Source organism: Natrix helvetica (genome assembly GCF_964273705.1).
Source record: "Natrix helvetica genome assembly, chromosome: 1".
NCBI classification, from domain to species: domain Eukaryota; kingdom Metazoa; phylum Chordata; class Lepidosauria; order Squamata; family Natricidae; genus Natrix; species Natrix helvetica.
In genome coordinates, this window is record NC_138548.1 from 26713702 (window position 1) to 26733970 (window position 20269).

General features: G+C 38.1%; 1 protein-coding gene across 2 annotated transcripts; it reads right to left on the minus strand.

Annotated features, from left to right (window-relative positions):
- Positions 1-124: 124 nt before the first annotated feature.
- On the minus strand, positions 125-20243 carry DNAAF2 (dynein axonemal assembly factor 2). 2 transcript variants are annotated; one of them, XM_081937865.1, is made up of 3 exons: positions 16092-20243; positions 5961-6104; positions 125-2990 (listed from the first exon to the last, which is right to left on the minus strand). In XM_081937865.1, exons 1-3 carry the CDS (start codon positions 18741-18743, stop codon positions 2505-2507), a joined length of 3282 nt encoding a protein of 1093 aa, XP_081793991.1. In that variant the 5' UTR covers positions 18744-20243; the 3' UTR covers positions 125-2504. The 2 variants fall into 2 exon arrangements, with proteins under 2 accessions (XP_081793991.1, XP_081793990.1); XM_081937864.1 differs by having other exon boundaries at positions 125-2993.
- Between the last annotated feature and the right edge of the window lie 26 nt (positions 20244-20269).

Sequence of the window (20269 nt, forward strand, 5' to 3'; positions counted from 1 at the left end):
TAAGAGAGATTTTATTTACAACAGATCTAGTCCCTTTTATAAGGTAGTCCCAACATCTTCAAACTTGTTTTTAACAAAGACAAATATTGTAGATGCAATTTTATCTATGGGCCCCCCATCAGTCTTTTGCTATTCAATGTCCATGAGTTTTCAAAAGTTAGGTTTTAAGTTTGTTTTGTAATTTACTCTCTCCCCCTCCCTTTAGGTTTACAGTATGATCTTTTGCTCACTCAGTATTCCATTTCTATAACCTTTTACTGGCTTGCTTGAAATTTGATACCTTAATACCTGCAAAAAGCATTTATCTTATTTTCTATGTGCTGATATGAGAAAAATGAAATTGGTTTCTTTTGATGTAGAATTATGCAGCTTTTTTAATTATGCCAAAATAAAAAATCATGTTTTTGTAATACAAATTTCAATGTTTTGATAGGATCCATTTTATTTGAATTTAAATATCACAAATTAAAAATTTCAATACAGAAATGTTTAGCATACAGTGCTAAAAAAAGACATGTAAAGAGCTCTTTTAAAAAATACATTATTTACTTCCTATTGAAATAGTTTTAACTTTTAGATTTGATAGCCTAATATGAGAGCATTGAGTATAGAATTTGAATGTTAGAAAAATAATTAGAACACTCTAAAATATCTCAATATGTGTTAGGCTTAATACCCTAAAAAACCTTGCTTGTGAGAAGTCACAATTTAATTAAACTATATACTCAGCTCTACGATAGAATTTGTCTCAAATTTCTTCTAGGCAACCCACCATAAACGTTCATTATGCCAACAACTATCCTAAAATACATGCTTAGTTTTCAACAAAAAAAATCCAAAATGTATTATTTGTCCAGATAACCAATTTCGTTGTATTAAAGTACAATGACAATAAAGATTATACTATACTAAATAATTGGGACAAACTAGCTTAGTCTTAAAAATATATTTTTGATAAATTCAAATTTAAAAATGACATCCACTTACTAGGAGGAATTAACAGAAAAATTACAATAGTTTTCCATATCTTTTTTTTTTGCCTTTCTGAAATAAATACTTTTAAAATTACAAAAGGAAAGGTTTATTAGATTTTATAAAATCTCTTACTAGTTTCATTTGAAGATGTAGGCAGAACTTTTAAGTTAAATAGATGAAAGACTGCAAACTATTATAAATCATTCTTATTTGGAAGGGAATTTTGTTAAAATTTCTGGCTTGTAATATCTTCAAAATGGAACAGTCCAATTAAAATTAAGCATAGCTAGGAGCCACATAAGTCACTGATGAAAGTTCATTTACTTCATGGAAACTTTAATCTAGACTTTGTAGTGTTTGCTCTGTGCAATGTCGCTTGCTAATTTCCAGCAAACTATCAACAGCACCAAAGGCCATTTTCCACCTAATGGATAATTCTGGGGCATAATTAGAAGTTGGCTTAAGCAAGGAAATTTAATTAAGTTGACATTTAGAACAGTTCTCTGTTATTGCATAGTGTAGTTTTGGATATAATGATAGTTTAACTGGATTTCAATAAGACAGTTTTAATGTTGTGATCTGCATATTCAAAAGGATAACAATTTCAAATACGTACAGTATTATCTAAGAATATATTTTTATGGAGGTACCTACCGTATTGTTTGCATAGGCAGGTGTTCTCATGACTATTTAATGACATTACTTACACTTATATGACTTACACTTAACAAAACAGACTCAACCTGCCACTAATTGTTGTGTCAAAATACCAATGTCTTTAAATTAAGCTTTTAAATTCTTTGAAAATTTAAGTAAATGAAATTGGCAGTCCGGAAGCATCAGAATCCTAGCCATGTTACAAATAAATCCATTTGGTTTCAATTGTTTCATTCTAGTTACCACTTTTTCATACCACTTGAAGAATTTCCCCAATGTGGCTGAGACATTAAAAGGCTCCCAAAAGACTAAAAAAGTTTGCAAACCAGACAGTAATTAATTGTTAATAATCTTTATTCTCTTCTTTATCTGTAGGATGCTAGATAGCGTGAGAACACTCCAGCTGTGTAAATACACAGTTGAAAGCACTAACAGCAAAGGCTGTGTGTAAAATGTCATCTAATTTTGGAGAATGTTTACTGAGTTATTATTTGCGATTTGGCTGAGAACTGGAGAAAACAGAAGAATGGGATATTAAAAAACATGTTTACAGTTTACTTATAAGTCAAGGTGTTTACAGATTTTTGCACAATCTGCATGCTTGCCTAACTTGTGCCATCTAATTCGGATCAGGACATGCCTGAGAAATCTGTACAGCTTTAATGAACTGCCTACATTTCTTTTTGAAATTCAGAAAGAAATTGGTCACATCCAAATCTTTGAACTAAATGAAAGAACAAGCAGTTTCTGTTCCCTTTTTTTCCCATCACTTGAATTTCAATTTCTGTATAGCTTTGACTTTTTGTATGCTTCACAGTAAGTGCAGAATTTGAGGTAGCTGCAGACTCAAGTATGGGTCTTATGAAACTGATTTAATCCAGTTCATACAGCAAAGCATTTTCAAAGGAGACTGCACACTGTGTTCTGTGACAGCTTGTATACTCCACACTACCATCTTGCATGTTAGTTTCCTTTAACACAGTGGGAGCTAACCTGTCCAACTCTTTGTTCTGTGAGGACTTCTTAAGTTCGATCACTTCCCCTCCCTCCTGAAGCTTAGCTTGTACTGAGGATGTGGCTCTTTTGCTTGTTGCAAGAGTAAGTCCTGACTCATGTAATTTATTTATCTGCAACTTCCCCAGAATCCTCCCACTGGGATCACCAGGGTCAAGTTCCATACAATAGCTTGATCGCTTGCCAACTTTCCCCATTGTTTGCATAGCTACAAATGAACCTGAAACACTCTTGGTTTGTTCAGAGCAATTTTCTTCATCTGTTAAAAGTTTGCCATGTTCTTGTTCTTGTTCACTGCTCTCTCTTTTTTCTCTTCTGCCGAGTTCCAGGCTACCATTCTCTATCTGCTGAGAGAAAGAGGCAGAAAACATTTCACTGTTTCAACCTAAAGAACAAACTCATTAACCAAACCAGAACTACTTGTATTTCCTCCTTGCCTGGTCTTATCACACACACATCTGTGCTCCTATCTTTTGGCTGCACTTCCTGTAAACATTAGAGTGTTCCCTAACCCTGACAGCAGAATATAACTACCAAGGCAATGGGGCCTTACTTAGAGGCAATGTTTCATTATATCAGACATGTGATTGGTATGTATTTAACAAAAAAAAAAGAATAATGATTAATGTACACAAAATGTCTTTTGCCTATTCAATACCATATGGACTTTGTATGTTCCTGGAGAAATGTTATGATTCTAGATGTAGTAGTTCAGCCTCTAATGTGCCATTTGGACCTACTTTGTTAATTATTTAAATATTAAATGGCTATATTGACAGCCCTAGCTCAATGAGAAATTTGATATGCTTAGGATGCTTATGAGGAGGACAACTGGGAAGGAAAAGATGGACAAATATGCTTCAAAATCCAGTTTACCAAGAAGTAAGTTAATCATTCTCACCCAACAATGTTCATAAGCCTCCAATTATTATTTGCTAGCATCCTTCAATGCTACATTCAAATTCTTATCAGTCAAATCAAGTTGCTGTACTGCTTGAAATATTTCAGACTTAGATTAGGGTAGTTTTCCCTGTCCAGTCATGTCCAACTGTGTGTGTGTGGGGGGGGGTTAGTGCTCAGGGTTTTCCGAAGACATTTTCTATATAGACAGCATGACTATATGCCAAAGGTGAACAGAATATTGTTATCTTCCCATCGAAGTGATGCTTATTTATGTACTCTAGAGCCATGGTGGCACAGTGATTAGAAGGTAGTACTGCAGGGCTAATTCACGACTAACTCCAGGAGTTCAATTCTGAGTGGCTGAAGGTTGACACAGCCTTCCATCCTTCCGAGATTGGTAAAATGAGGACCCAGATTGTTGGGGGCAATATGCTGATTGTAAGCCGCTTAGAGAGGGCTGAAAGCACTGAAGTGGTATATAAGTGTAAGTACTATTGCTATTGCTACTCATATCTGCATCTTTTTGAACTGCTAGGTAGACAGGAGCTGGGGCAAGTAACAAGAACTCACTGTGTTGACCTAGGCTAGCGGTGTCAAACACATGGCCCATGGGCTAATCCGGCACACAATGTGGTCGGATCCAGCCCGCGGGGCCGTCCTGGAAAATGTAAGAGGATGGCCCCATCGCTTTGGCCCAGTCTACCCAATGTGAAGAGGAAACATCAGGCCACCATGCCTTCAGCCCAATCTACCCAGTGTGAAGAGGAAACGTGAGCAGTTTGAGGAGTGGCATCAAGCTGGCCACTCCCACCCAATTGGCCACACCTGCCAAGCCCCCCCCCCCCCGAGTTCAACCACAGCCTTGATTCAGCCCTCAATGAAATTGAGTTTGACACACCTGACCTAGGCTGTCGGCTATCTTGCTGACAAGCTTGGCGTCTTAGCCACTGAACCATCAGACACCCCCACATTTCAGATTTAATTTCACTTTTATGGCCAAATAAAGTACTGCATCTTAAACAATGTCACCAACCATAATAATAATTAAGCGATGAGCCTCATGTGATTATTTGAATAGATAATTCCACTCTAGTACAATCCGCTAGAATTTTTGATACAACTGACTTTAGCTGGCAAAATATAAAGGCAGTATAATTTGTAAATGTTTGAAGAAAAAGAAAATATAACAGTTGTGAAACTATAATATATAATAGCAGAATCTGAAGTATTTTTATAAAATAAAATAAAAATCAGAGCTAGGATTCAAATGCAGTTGTTTACTCTTCTAATTTTTTACTGCAGGACTACTCTACACCAGTCTCAGTCAAGGAGCAAAGTCCAAAATGCAGCCTGGACTTTTCCAGTCTGATTTAAGATAAAAACTGACTAATATAAGGAGAATCTAAACAACACCCGCAAATATAATTTCAGTGTCATACAAAATTCAATGTATATTTCAGATAGAATACTATATAGTTCTTGCTGGCTTCTTTCACTATTTCATTTACAATTTGAGTATTGATTTACATTATAGAAATTATGTTTCAGAGTGATAGGCTCTACCAAGAAAGCCTGAGAAACCTGTGCATTGTTCAAAGTAATAGGTGGCAGACCTAGAAAAAAATCTAGCAAGAGGATACATACAATATAACTATTTTGAGATATCTTGATACACAAGTAATTAATCATAATTTAGAAGGAACATTTAATCACCCTCAGTAACCCTATCTTTTTATTAGCATCTTGAATTCTACTGTACAAATAAATCTCGCATCACTGTTCAATTATTATTCGCCTTATGGTTTTCTTTAAAATCTTATCTATACAGAATGTGTGTATATATACAGTGTGTATATATACAGTGTGTGTGTGTGTGTGTGTGTGTGTGTGTGTGTGTATCTCCTGTCACAAACTAAAATCTATACAATACATAGCAGACATATTCTTGTTTGGGGAGATGTAATGAGTTTAATTTAGCAGAGAAAAGGAAAATGGTAAATCAATTCTTATTAGGCCTGTGTAACATTCTGGAGTGTGCATGGATATATACGTAGCATCAATTGACTCTTCCCTAAATCAAAATCACCTTTTCTTAAGCGTGTGCAACAAGTGTGTAGGGTAGCCACGTAATGCCAAGAAAAGAGAATTGTTTTAAGGAATTGTTTAAGAAGATAGCTGGTATGTGTTCTGAAACGTCTTTTACCCATTTGAATCTAAGGTGCTGTGCACAACCCTAGGTGCTTTATTTCTGAACAGTGCATACTGTACAATATTCTACTTTCCAAATCACTATTTATCATACACAGAATAAAACTTCAAGAACATTAAGCGAGACTGGTGAGAGTAACCATAGTGATAGATCCCCTCAGTTTCAGAAACAGATAACAGACATATGCTAAATAACCATTTACCTTTAATCTGATCTGGCTTTTGCCCTCAGAGACATCCAATACTTCAATTAATGGCTTGTGTTCCTTCTCTGATTGACTGGAGCAGCACATCCCTGGGTGACTGAGAAACGTATCAACATTGTTTTCGGTGATAAACCACCTTTCCTAAAGGTAAAACAGATATGGAAGGGTTTAAATTTCATTTCAAATTAAAAACATTCGTTCTGAAGACACCACAACCACTATAACCTTAAGTTTCTTTTTTTAATTTTTCTTCTGCTGGAAGAAATGTCCTTCTGAGTTCAGCTCCAAGTGGGGAAAAAGACACTGGAGACATGGAGGCTGCTTGGAAAGATGGTTTAATGGTGGACGGGACCAAATGGCTTGAGTCCTGAACAGAAAAGGTGATCACATGCTTCAATGTTGGGTGAAGAAGAAGAAAGAGAGTGAAGAGCTGAAAGTTCCTGGTTTTATACTCTATTCAGCCCCACATTTCTGTTTCCTGTTCCTGTGTAAGAAATGTATTCTGATTGGTTGTCAGACTCCCATGGGGCCAAGTTTGAGTTTCCAGATGCCATGTGGTGAGTTTCTGTGGAAGGTTAATAATATCATGCCTTAATCCCATCACCCTGGAGCTGAAGGGAAGAACTCTTTGTTATGTAGAATAGACTGGCTTGGGCATTTTAATGGCCCATTAAGAAAAGTGGAGACTATTAAGAGTGAATCTGTTTCCTGCTGAAAAACATGTTTCTCCATTTCTGATCCAGGGAAATATAATATTCTGCCTTTTCAATATTTCCCAGGATATTTCATATTTTTAGCAGAGGGATGGGTTTTAACTTCCTACACTTCAAGGAGACCTTCAAGATGCAGGGAACCTTAGAGGGAAAAAAGGACTCAATAGTTTTTTCTCCTACAATTGCCATACATTCTGAAGCAGCTTCTTTAATCTGCAGCTCTCCAGATGTGAAGGACTATAACTCTTAACATGATCTTTGACACCAAATTGGGAATGCATGCTCTGAAAGCAATCAATTGCACTGTCTTTGGTAAAAATGGGAATGCGGTGGCCAGGATTTAGCGAACATTCATGATATGTCACGTGACAATGCCATGACGATACAAATTTGACACCCCTGGCATACGACAAGCATGGTGCAATAGTCAAGGAGCTGGGCTGTCACCAAGGAGCCAACCCTCATCCACAGAAGTTCACTTGGGGACTTTGGGAAACTCTCCCCCCACCCTCTCTCAGCCCAGCCTAACTCACAAGATTTGGAGAGAGGATAGAAAACAGGAACACAACGTAGGGTTATTTTAGCTCCTAAGCCATATAAATAAAATCAGATAATAAAGTAGCACTCTGAGAAAAGAAAACTGTTGGACATCATGTACTTATGAACAGAACATGTACCAGAATACTATGCTGCAATTATTGCTAAATGGCTTTTTAAACAAGCTATTTTTAAAAAAGTAACTTCCAAAAATAAAATAAGGTTGCCAGCACGGTAATAATGGCTTTTACAGCAGTTTCAGAAGCCATATCTTTTCAAAGAACCTCCTTGCCATGTAGGCGAGATTTTAGACACTTTTCCAATAAAAGATGTTAAAACAACCACATAAAAGTATAGCACTAGTTCAGTTCTAGTTTCAATTCTCAAGAATATTTCTGTACTAAAAATACTAAGACGTAGGGAGGTAGAATCTATAGATTCTACTTCCATACTTTTTAGTATTTTTAAGCAATATTATATGCTAAGTTATGGATAATTTTTTTTAATATTTTAAAGTGGCTACAAAAATATTCCTGAGAATTGAAGCTAGTAACGAAGAAGTAGTAAGGATTATATACATCTTTAGGGTCTTATGTTATTCAAAAAAGAGGTAGTGTTCTTATTTGCGTAGATTTTATAACTTTTGGAATACTGTGATTTTTTTTAATGCATTGATTTATTTACTGTACATGCATCAGAAATAAATTATTACAAACACTTCAAGCAGAAATTGGTTCAAGCATATGCAAAACATTGTAGATGCCGGTAGCACAAAGCTGCAAATAAAACAAATTCTAAACTGACTATACAACCTTTGTCAGAAATGTATACCTTTGCTCTGCTTTTCCTCACCATTACATCTTGATGCTAAAAAACGCTATATTTATTTATTTGTACCCTGCCTTCATTATTTTTACAAATAACTCAAGGTGGCAAACGCATCCGACACCCCTTCTTATTCTGAATCCAGATGTGACATTATCACATTTCCACTTTTTCCTCAGACTGAATATCCCATATTCCTTCCATTTGTTTTCAAAGAACATATCCACAAGTACATCCCCTTTATCACCCTCTTCTGATCTTTCAATATCCTTCTGGAAATGTGTCCAGAACTGTACCCACAAGTTTCACCATAAGCATCTTTGATACAGTAATTTTCTAATGCAACCGAGAATTGCATTATCTAGTATCAAATTAAATATTTCTCCCGAGGAGACTGCAGGCATTTAAAATTAGGACATATAGAGGGATTTAATTTAAATCACTTCACTGTCAAATTAAGACAGCAGGTTGAAAAGGAATGAAGATCTGAAGATCTCAAGGGCTTTTGTCAATCTTGATACATAGAAATTCAACTCTCCCAAGCAATGCAAAATGAAGTGTTTCTAGAAGTTTCCCTGAGACAATAGCACTGGTTAAAATGATAGTAGCCCCAAGAGGCAATCCCAAAAAAAGCTTTTAACAACTTGATCAGGAGATCATCAATACACTTTTTCTAAACAAAGAAAGGGGGGTGTGCCCCTTAAATATTAGTAGCTCTTCCACAAGGAGGCTCTGTTTTGTCAGTAGTTAAGACAGCAACATTTTAAAGAAAATAGATTTTTCCAAAAATGATCTGCTATTTATTCAGGATTCTTGTGATATATCAAAAGAAACACATACTTGCTAACCTTTGCAATTAATTGTTCAGGATTTAATCTTAACATTTGTATTTTCAAATATTATGTACATAACGGTATGCATCTATAATGCTGTTCCGTTTGGAGTAATCAATGTTTACTTAAAAAAGAAAAATACACTATGCAAGAGAATAAAAAGCATTCACTTTTTCTCCATATCTTTCTATCCTAGCAAATTCTTGATTCTGTGGGAAGCCACCACCACCCCACCCACCCTGCCCAGAAGAATGAACTATTTTGAAGAATATTAAAAGAGGGGGTGGGAGGCAGGATAAAATATTTCCCCTTAAAAGAGAAATAAAACAATCTTCAGGGAGACTGAAACTCAGAGACATACTCACCAGCAATTGAAAAATAATTAGTAACAACTGCATGTATTTCTGATTTCTGCCTTTCACCTATACATGTCTCCACTTATTCTTTTTTTGTTTTAAAGATCCGGGGGGGGGGGGGGTTGCTATTACTTTGATTGGGATTTTTAAAAAAAACTAATATGACAATCTTATTTATTCAAAAGTAAGTTTCACTATGTTTGACTTACAGTATTCAAAAATCACAGTCAGCTACTATGATTTTTAAACTATAATTTATTACTAATCATCCATTCAAGAATCAATGGCTGAACAACTGTGGTTTAGCATTGATATAAAAAAAGGCCTAACTGGCGAAGTTAGTTTGTTTCATTAAACTGTAATTAAGACTAATCATTTTAAAACATTTATATGCTATTTATATTATTTTTATAAATAACTCAAGACAGCGAACATTAACAAATATAGCTAATATTCCTTCCTCCTCCTATCTTCCCCACTACAACACTGTGAGGTGAATTGGGCTGACAGAGAATGGCCCAAAATCACTCAGTTGGCTTTCATGCTTAAGGCAAGACTCAGTTTCCTTATTTTTAGCCTGCTGCCTTCATCAATAGACAAAAAAAGGCTCTTCTTCTTTTTTTCATTATTTTGTCCAGGTTCTATAAACAATTCATCAATACCTCATGACTTCAACAAGAGCAGAGGAACAAGTTGCACAAATTCAAGGCTCATTCCCATAATAAATCTGTTCTAATTTTTTGCTTATTAGATGTAACATGGTTTTACTACTATTTCATCTAAGCAAGTATGGCTGCACCACAATATAGGACAGTATGTTCTGTCAAAAAGCAGGAAAAATAATTTTGCTATAATGTGAAAAGTGATTTAGAGGATATAGAGAAAATTAGTTTTTCAGGCCTGTGTGCAATTATTTCAAGCCCAAATACAAACTTTTGTTATTTATTTTTTCTTATGGGCCACCATTAAATCGGTACAGTTTACCTTTGATTTCTTGGTGTTCAGTGCAGCTAACTGAAAATGCACTGTACTGCTCATTGTAATTTTTCATTCTTTATCATTGTTAAAGATGTTGTGTTTTTTTAAGCCTTCAGAAGCTTAAGTGAAATATCTAAGAAATACTGAGAGAATTCGTTCAAGTTCTTTGATTGCAACTTAGCTGGTTACAGTATTGGTACTCCTTTTCTTATGATCAAAATTGAGCCCAAAATTTCTGTTGTTAAGCAAGACAGATTGAGTTTTTCTCCAATTTTTCAATCTTTCTTGACACAGTTGTTAAGTGAATCACTACAGTTTTAAGTTAGTAATGTGGTTCTTAAGTGAATCTGGCTTTCCCATTGACTTTGCTTATCAGATTGTCGCAAAAGAGAATCACAGAATCCTGGGGCATTGCAACTGTCATAAATATGAGTCAATTGCCAAGTATCTGAATTTTGATCACAGGACCATTGTGATGCTGCAAAGGTCATAAGTGTAAAAAATGGTCATGTTGCTTTTTTCGGTGTCATTGTAACTTCGAATGGTCACTAAATAGATTGTTGTAAGTTGAGGACAACCTATACTATGATTTCTGCATGAAGGAATAAACTTGTTTTCCCATGCAGGCTGAAAATGCACAAATGTCAACATAATGCCAGCTATAATGAAGTAAGATATAACCATTTGGATTAATTTTCTCAAATGAGAACTAGAAATATTTGCAGTGTTCAAAAAGTATTTAAAATGCTACATTAAATCTCAATCTATTATATCAATCAAATAAGCTTTTTAAAAAATTATAACAAATATATGTCAATAAAATCAGCAACATCAATCATAAGTAGAATTATCTATTGCAATATGTCAAATTGACTATGTAAAATAGTTATTTTCAGAAAATCTTTGTTAATTTATACAATTCATTTTGTCCATATAGACAGAGCCCTCATGGCAGCTTATGTGTATGTATATATATGGTGTGTGTGTGAGAGAGAGAGAGTGCTGCTATATGAATTACTTATAGTAGAACAACAAATCCTCTGCCAAGTATTTGCTTCATCAGATAGCAAATCCAACATTCCCTGTTCCTTCATAAGAATTCTATTTTATGCAGCTATACTTTAAGCTTATTTGGACTCTCTGCTTGTCTTTGCTTCTACCTGTCTGCTTCTACAATATATAAATCCAAAGTTAAGATTGTAAATTCCTATACAAAAAAGGGCAGAATTGATATAATATCAGCCAATAGTACAACACCGCATTTTTCCTAAATTATTACATGTTCCAATAATGTAGTAATATTGATGGGACAGGATACATTTCTAAATTCAATCATTTTTCTTTATACATAGAAAGTTTGAATAGACAAAAAAACAGCCATAAGCAACAAAGTTAAAAATAGTAGGAGATGTATAGGTCAACCATTACTTCATGTCTCGGGAAACAATTATCCAGCTCACACAAGCTTTGGGTGTTTTAATATTAGCAATAAACGGCATGGACATATGAGCCTACCCCAATCTCTATATGGTTCCACATGCTGAAAATCTTACCTGACTTCAGTGAAGTGAAGACAGTTATTTGTAAGTTTATCTTCATTGTGGAATTCTCATACCAATGGCAATGTTTGTAATAAATTCATAGGTTCAGTAAACCATTAAATTAATGACTTTGCAGCAGCCTCTGATAAAAACACCAGAGTTATTTGTGTACCTCCCTGTCATCACTGATCCGTACCGAAAAAGGAAGTTATTTGTGTACCTCCCTGTCACCACTGATCCGTACTGAAGAAGATAATAAAATGAGCAGATTTTTTTTATTCAAAAGAACACTTGACTTTTGAAACTTCATTTAACAAATTAGTAACCTTTGAGTAGATGAAAAATTACATTGCCTCTCCAGTAGACACAGCATTTACAGAAGTTTACAGAGCAAACTTTGTCATTATACAGAACTCTCTCAAAAAAATTAATCAATTTTCCAAACTAATGGGTACATACTGAATGATGAGACAAAAGTTCAACAAGTCATGGAACTAATTACTATTACAAGAAAAAAAAACTTTTCCACAGTGGTTGGCAAAATCGAGCATGTGGAAGGAATGGGAGAGAAATCCGGCCAGTCTTCGGTAATAACACAATAAAAATAAGTGTCAGGGTTCCAACTAAAATCCAAAAGTAAATCAAAGTCCAAGGCAAAGTATTGCTCCAAGTTCCAATTTATTAAGAGAGTCATGTTAGCACATCTGGGAAAACCCAAATCTGAAAGCTTCCCGGTTTTCCCCTCCCAGTTGAAAGTTCAAGATCTTGCCCCCACACCCACATGTCCATCACATAGTCCAATCTTCCACTGCCACGCTGGATCATGGGACATGTGGGTGCTGGGCAGGGACTTAAACTTTTTTGGGGGTGGGGAAAACCTGGAAGCTTTCAGATTCAGGTTTTCCCAGATGTGCCAATATGACATCTCTATTAAAATGGAACTTTGAGGAAACTCAAACCTCAGTCTTCTTTCGTTAGGGGTGTTACTTGGAACCCTGACACAGAAATCATAATAACAAAGAAGCATGTCAAATGTTGCAGAATAACAACATATGTCACATCATATGAAAAAAAATCCTGCAAATAGCCCTAGAAAATTGGCTGTATATTTATAAATCTATCTTTTTTGTGTCTTTTATAGGACTCTTCTCTTAGGGCAGTGATGGCGAACCTATGGCACGTGTGCCACAGGTGGCACACGGAGCTATTTGTCAGGGCACGCAAGGTGCGCGCGCTGGCCAGCTAAGTTCACCCTTTTTTAAAGCCATTTTTGTGACTTCCAGTTTGTTCGGAGGGTCGTTTTGAGCACTCCAAAGGCTTCAGGGACTATCCGGAGGCTTCCCTGATGCCTCCGGAGGGCATCCGGATGGGCGGGGGAGGCTGTTTTCACCCTCCCCAGGCTCCTATAAAGCCTCTGGAGCCTGGGGAGGGTGAAAAAAGCATGTAAAATGGGGGGTCGCGCCTGTAGTGTGTGCATGCGCACTGGGGGTAGTGCATTGCATTATGGGTGCTGCACGCCCGCACACGACCCCCCTGTGCTCCCCCCACTTATGGCACGCGAGCCAAAAAAGGTTCGCCATCGCTGTCTTAGGGTAATTACTCCTTCTGAAATTTTCAGTCCATATGATCTCCGTATCATGCAATGAACTTGAGTATTCAAATATTGGTTAAAATTGGGAATCTTTCCCAAGTTTGATTGGTGAGTCAGTAGCATCTGTTTGCATAGATTAAGCAACCGTAACTGATCTTAACATCTCTATGAAACTATTATAAGTAATGACTTTTATGTGTCAACTAGTCTGCAAAGCTGCAGCTGGACTGATGGAAAAAGTACAGGCAGTTCTCAACTTACAAAAATTCATTTAGTGACCGTTCAAAGTTGTAACATTACTGAAAAAAGTGACTTACAACAATTTTTCACACTTATGACCTTTATAGCATCCCCCATGGTCATGTGATCAAAATTCAGACACTTGGCAACTGACTCATATTTATAATGGTCTTTGGGGGGGGGGGTTTGTATGATCACCTTTTGCGATATTCTGACAAACAAAATCAATGAGGAAGCCAGGTTTACTTAACAATCATTTACTAATTTAAAAACTATAATGATTCACTAAACAACTGTGACAAGAAAAGGAGCAAGTTCATTTAACAATTATCGCAATTAACAACAGAAATCTTGGGCTCAATTGTGGTTTAAACAGAGGACTACCAAATTTTTCGGAGTATAAGATGCACCAGAGTATAAGACGCACCAAGATTTTGAAGAGGTACATTTTTTAAAAAAGTTTTTGCACTCTGCAAACCTCCCAAACCCTCTGCACGCCTCATTTTTTGTGAAAAACGGGACATGCAGAGAGTTTGAGAGGCCTGCAAAGTGCTCCTGGGGGCTGCCCCCCCAAAAAACAAGCATAAAACGTTCCATTTTTCACTCGTTTCTGCCCTCCCCAGCCCCCAGGAGTACTTTGCAGGCCTCCCAAACCCTCTGCAAGTCCATTTTTGTGAAGGGGGGGGGCGTGGTTTCGGGAGGCCAAAAATGCTGTATTCAGTGTATAAGATGTACCCAGATTTTCACCCTCTTTTGGGGGGAAAAGATGTGCCTTATACTCTGAAAAATACGGTATTTGTAGTTATCAGAAGTATGTATTTCATTAATTAAAACAATTTCACTGGTGTTTGCACCACTTTTTTTAACTTAATATAAAGGACTGGTCAGTAACCTTGAAATCCTAAATGACTTGAAACAACTAAACATGACTATAGTATATCTTACATACTAGCCATCCATATACTTAGATCCCTTAGATCAGGGGTCCCCAACCTCTGGTCCATGGATCAGTACTAGTCCACGACCTATGGGGGACTGGTCTGAGCAAGCGGCAGATGAGTTCGCGAAGCTCCAATTGTGGAAGTGGCGGGGATGCATGCAAAACCATCCCTTCCACCCTTGCCAGCACCATTGGGCCATAGAGCCAGAAAGATTGAGGACTACTGCCTTAGATGTTCTCCTAACTGCATGACAATTGGCTGGAATTGCAGTTGCTATTCCTAGACTTTAAAATTCTCTTTCTATAGAGCTACATCGCGTTATTCATAGTGAATTTTCCAATAAAATGAAAAATCAAGTTTGTGCTATATCTAGTTTATATCTTCAAAATGAACAAAATCTCTTATTAGTTTTTTATTTTGTGAACATATAACTATAAATATATTATATATTTGAAAATAGATATTGCTGAACAAAAAGATCAAGCCCTCAATTGTTTTTCATTGTCATTTAGCAAAAGCATAATTTATTTTAAACTGTAATTCCTATTTCACATATAGTATGAAACCAAGAATCTTATAAGCTAGATTTGATTTTATTTCTCCTCCATCCCATAGGCGACGGTGAAAAGGGAGAATGTTTGAGCCAGGTGCTTTATATAGGCATCTTCTGCTGGCAATGATTTAGCATTACATGAAAAGTGTACCAAGACATAGAGCTGCTACAATCTAGAACTTTTTTATCAGTGATCTTGTGAGTGATTCAATGTTCAGATTATTTGACAGAAAAGGCAGATAAGAGTTAAGAATGGGACAGTATACCACAGAATATCAGTGTAAAGAGAGCAATGTATTAAAATCAGTATTCTTTTTATTTTAACAAATCCTTGTCCCAAATGAAGATATTCTAGATTTCTAAACTCTACCTTGAAAATCGGTACAGATTACATAGTCAATGAATAATGCTGCAAAAGGGAGAAGATGAATAGGAAGAACCTTATAACTTTCTAACTACGGCCATCAAGTAATAACCTTCATATCCAACTACAATATTAACATAGCTGAACAGTTAAAGAAAAACAGCAAGAGGAAACCACTGTTCCCTCAGGCAGTGGCATAACTGTCTCTCCTTCCAATAGTCCAGTATTCTGACACATCTTATTTCTAAAGAGTCCTAACTATGATTTCCATTCACAGGACATCAAGCCACTATCAAAAATATCAGAAATGCACAGTAATTAAGCAATTACATATTTACTGCAGCAAGTAAATCTACAACCTAAAATAGAGCTATGAGAACTTGTTTTGGAGTATATTTGCTATGCTAACTTTCATACTGTGATAACAAAATAGCAAACAAGTGTACATTTGGATCAATCACTAATTTATTATCTCAAACAATTGCTGAAAGAATTAAATTACTGGGCAAATTAGATAAAATCTACTACCCCACATTCTGTACAGAAAGAATGAAATACATGAACAATTTTGAACTATCATGTGTATTTCCAAATTATAAATAACTTAAATACTGTAGTCTATAGGAGATAACATAAAAATCTAAAAAGTAATTTACCTGTAAATTGTCATAATTTGAACCAAAATAGAACTTTGTCCAAATTCCAGTGGTTTCGGGTGATTTGGTGAGGATAATGACAACATTATTAGGTGAAACGTTAATTTCACTTTCTGGAGAAGATAATTTATTTTCAGGAAGAAACTGCAAGAGGAAATGGAAGGAAATAGAGTCTCTATTTGCAAAATTCACCCAGTAGTAATTTGTCCCCACTTCCCCTTGGAAACTCAGGGGAACAATGTCTGGAATCTGTAACAGGATCACCAAAGACTTTTCATCTTGAGTACAATTAAAAGGAGGACACAGAGTGCTGGGGGAAGATATTGAAGGATCAGGACTGCAAGTAGAGGTTATTTGAGTATCTACAGCATCTTCAAGCTTTTGTGAAGGCTGAACAGAAGAAACAATGGGTCTCTTTCCAGGATACAAAACAGAATGTTCCACATGGTTAGTAGTAGTGGGGTTTGCTGTATCTGAGTTTCCAGAAAACTCTGGACTCTGATCTAGATTGTCAGTTGACAAAATTGTCTCCAAATGATCCAAATTTACAAAGGGACATTTACACGGGATTGTGCTGTTATCTGCACACAATGGGAGTTCAACATTAGCGATGTTGGGACTTTTATTAAGTTCCATGTCGGTACAGAGATGCTCCTGATTTAAAGAAACGGCAGGATCTGTAGGGAGCTTCCAAGTGTGGTCAGTATGCAGAGTGGGGGAAAGGGAATCTAAGCCGGTACCTTCAGGCTGTGCCCCCAAGACCACGTTTTTACTGCTTCTGGTTAACCCCGGATCCGCTTCACTCCCTTCACCGTTGTTCTCGTTGCAGGCGGGAAGTGCAGCACTAAATTCAGAAGCACAAGAAACGAGGGGATTCTCTTCTCCCGCATGCATCGAAAAATCCAGATTGTCACATGTAGTGCGTTCGTGGGCACTGAGCGGAACCGGGCCGTTCAAGTCAGAAAGTAAAGCAGCATCCGCAGCATCATTGGTTGTAGCAATAGCCAAAGAGGGTGTCGGAGTTCTTTCTACGTCGGACGCCAGAACGGGAAGCGCCTGCTCAGAATAGCTCGTCTTTTGACACACTTCCGCACCGTCCTTATCCGGGCTGATGCCGCTGTCTTCTGGCAGCTGCTCCTCGTTTTCTGGCGAGGCCTCGATTTGCTCCTGCGCAGTTTGACCGCTGAAAGCAAGGCCCGGGTCAGGCTTCCGCAAAACCGGCAGGACGACCACCAGTTGTTTCTTGGCTTTGTTGAACGTGGCCCGGCCACGGCTCTCGTCCACTGCGTAGGGCAACGGGACGCGCAGATGATAGGCGGCAGGCCGCTGCGAGTCCAGCTGGAGTTCCTGGCCACGGATCTCCAGCTGGGCCTGGGCGGCAGAGCTGAGCAACGGCAGTTCAATGGTCATCACCAACTCGCGGGGGATCGGGCTAGGCGCGGAGTCCCGGGTGTTGCGATAATCCTGAAGGTCCACGTAGGACCGATGCCGGAGGGTCCATTGCGGAGTGGTGGCAAGCGGGGGTGGCTTGGGCGGAGAGGGCCTCGGAGCTTCGTACTGCGGGCTGGGCGGCGGGTAGGTGTAGGGCGAAGGGAAAGGCGGCAAGGGGGAGTCGTCTGGCTCTCCAGATTCTTCTGGGGACGGTCGAGCTCCTGCGGCCAGCGGCGTCCGGAGCAGCGTGGCCTGCGGGACGCCCTTATACTTGATGCGGTTGAGGGGGACGGCGTTCGTGCGGTCCAGTTGCGGGGAGAAATTTTTCTCTATCGCCTCCAAGGCCGTGTCGTTCACCAGGCGGCGGAATTGGGTCATGCGGCCGGCCAAGCGCAGGGTGCTCGGGTGGAAGACGACGTCGTAGACCAGACGTCGAGGTCCACGCGGCTCTTTGCGGCTCAGTTCCTCACGGCCCGGCGCTAAGGAGTGTGGCAGGAACCAGCAGGAACCTCCAGGCGCTGGCCGAGACTCCGGCCTCCCGATTAGCTGGTTGCTGCAGATGTTAATGTAACAGCGCCGGCTACCAGCCTGGCTCGTGCGCAGGACCCAGCCCGGGGTTGGGTGGAGGAAGCGGGCTTCGACGCCCCGCTGCCGCTCCATAGCTATCACTTCGGCCTCATAAATGGCCCTTTGTTCGGGATCGTTCAGTTCGGCCACGTACTCCGCGAAAAGAGTGCGGAATCCGTCGTCCTTGAAAGCGTTTGTCAGGCGCTCGGCTTCTTCTCCTGTCAGATTCAAGTCCTCCAGGCCTAAATGGTCCGTCATGTCTGCGATATGCGGGCTTCGTTTCCTTTGCTCAGCCGGCTCGACAGATAGTTGCACAAAGGGAGACGTCCCGGTCCCTGTAGATACTAAATCAAAAGATGTGGCGGCTATCGCTCGCGCGTGGTTTTGTTGCCATGGAAACATTTCTACCAATATGGCGGGGCTGGTGTGTTGCCATAGCGACCACAGTAAACGGAATGGCGGCTCATCCCTTTTTGGGACACAAAATGGGCCAAGCGCTCTTGAGAACGTGGACCTCTTTATGGCAAAGGAATCTTTGCCAGAAACTATAAGAAACAGGATCAGAGCCAAGTTATGACAGATAATTGGCAACATATTAGAAGTCTTCCAAATAACTGCCAAGCTAAAGTAGGAAAACAACTCAGCACCAGGCATAAACTTGCCTGTCTTTATTAAGTTTAAGAAGTCTTTTTAGAATCCAAGCATCATTAGGTTTTGCTACCCCTGAACGTTTTTGGGACAGTCCAGCAGAGTAGACCCAGCCCTCAGTTCCCTTGTATGCCCATAAGGCAAGGAATAAGCTGCTGGTATCAGGAACAGCTACTGTATCTGCTTTCTTTTAGATACCTTCTTTCCTTGGCTGGCACAATGATGGTGGTCATACTCACAGGGCCGAGGCAGGAAAGAATAAATATATGTATTGACTAATTCTGTAAGCAGTAGATAATAACTTTTACTGGCTAATCATGCCTTATCTCAAGTGTGCCATTACAGCTATCACACCTGTTGTGATGGCCAAAAGCAGACTGCTGGCAAGTTGGAGAGGATCATACCCAAGTTCCATCAATCGTATTTCTCATATCAAACATGAAATCATTTTTTCAGTGTATGACTTAACATTTGTTCAGGTCTTATATAGCTTACTAGACAACCCATGATTCGGTCAACATTACATATTTTTCTACCACATTTGTCAATGCTTTTGAATGATGGCAGAGGTTTTAATATATTGGAAACACTTTTTACAAATTCCAGGGAGATACTCACAGATGTACCTTCTTTGAACTATATAGCAGCCAAACATAGCAATTGATCACAGGAATAAAATATTTTATAAAAAATGCCAAATTTCAATTCCATGGGAAGCATGGGTCCAGGATTTCAAATGCATTCCATAAATTAGCCATCTGAAGTACCTTGTTTGAAAATGTTTGATGCGCTGTTTCGCCCAGCTGAAGGTTACAGGAACAAGAGTTTTAGTAGTATATAGATGTATTCAAGGTAACCTTCAAGCCATTAACGTTTAAAAATAACTTAAGACTTCCATTTTGTGTGATCCTTTCTAAAGCCTATATCACAATTCCTGAAACTTGCTGTTGGTGTGTACAAGTAACTTGTGGGCAATATCCTCTTTCATTTAAAAGAAAAAAAGTAAGTTTCTAACATTTTCCCTTTTAAGACATTGTTAATGCTTAGCAACACGAATCAAGAGTCTTTATTGCTCTTCTAAATTCAGGACAGTTGCAGATTTTAGCCTTTTTACTGTACTTTGAGTCATGTTGCCTTTAAATTCTGGGAGTTTTAGTTCTAACTAAATTGGAGGCATTGGAGTTTGGGATAGCTGCTTTAATAGTTAAGGAATTACACTAGTTCTGTAGTTCATAAAGGAGAAAAAATTGAGCCACTAAAATTGTTAAAATACTATAGTGAACAATTTCTATGCAGGCATCTTAAAAAGTTATAAAACCAGTGATAGTTGATTTCCCCCCGAATTTTAGATATTTCATCTTGATTACTTAACAGAGATTGGGTATATTTTAATTTGGTCATTTTTAAGGGCCAGTATTTCCTCCCATACTGTATATAGTCTTGTTTAAACTTATATATTTGTTCTAAAGAATATTCAGGTTATTTGCTTATTACTAATCAGAAGAAAGTTAAATAGATTTTTGCTTTGAATA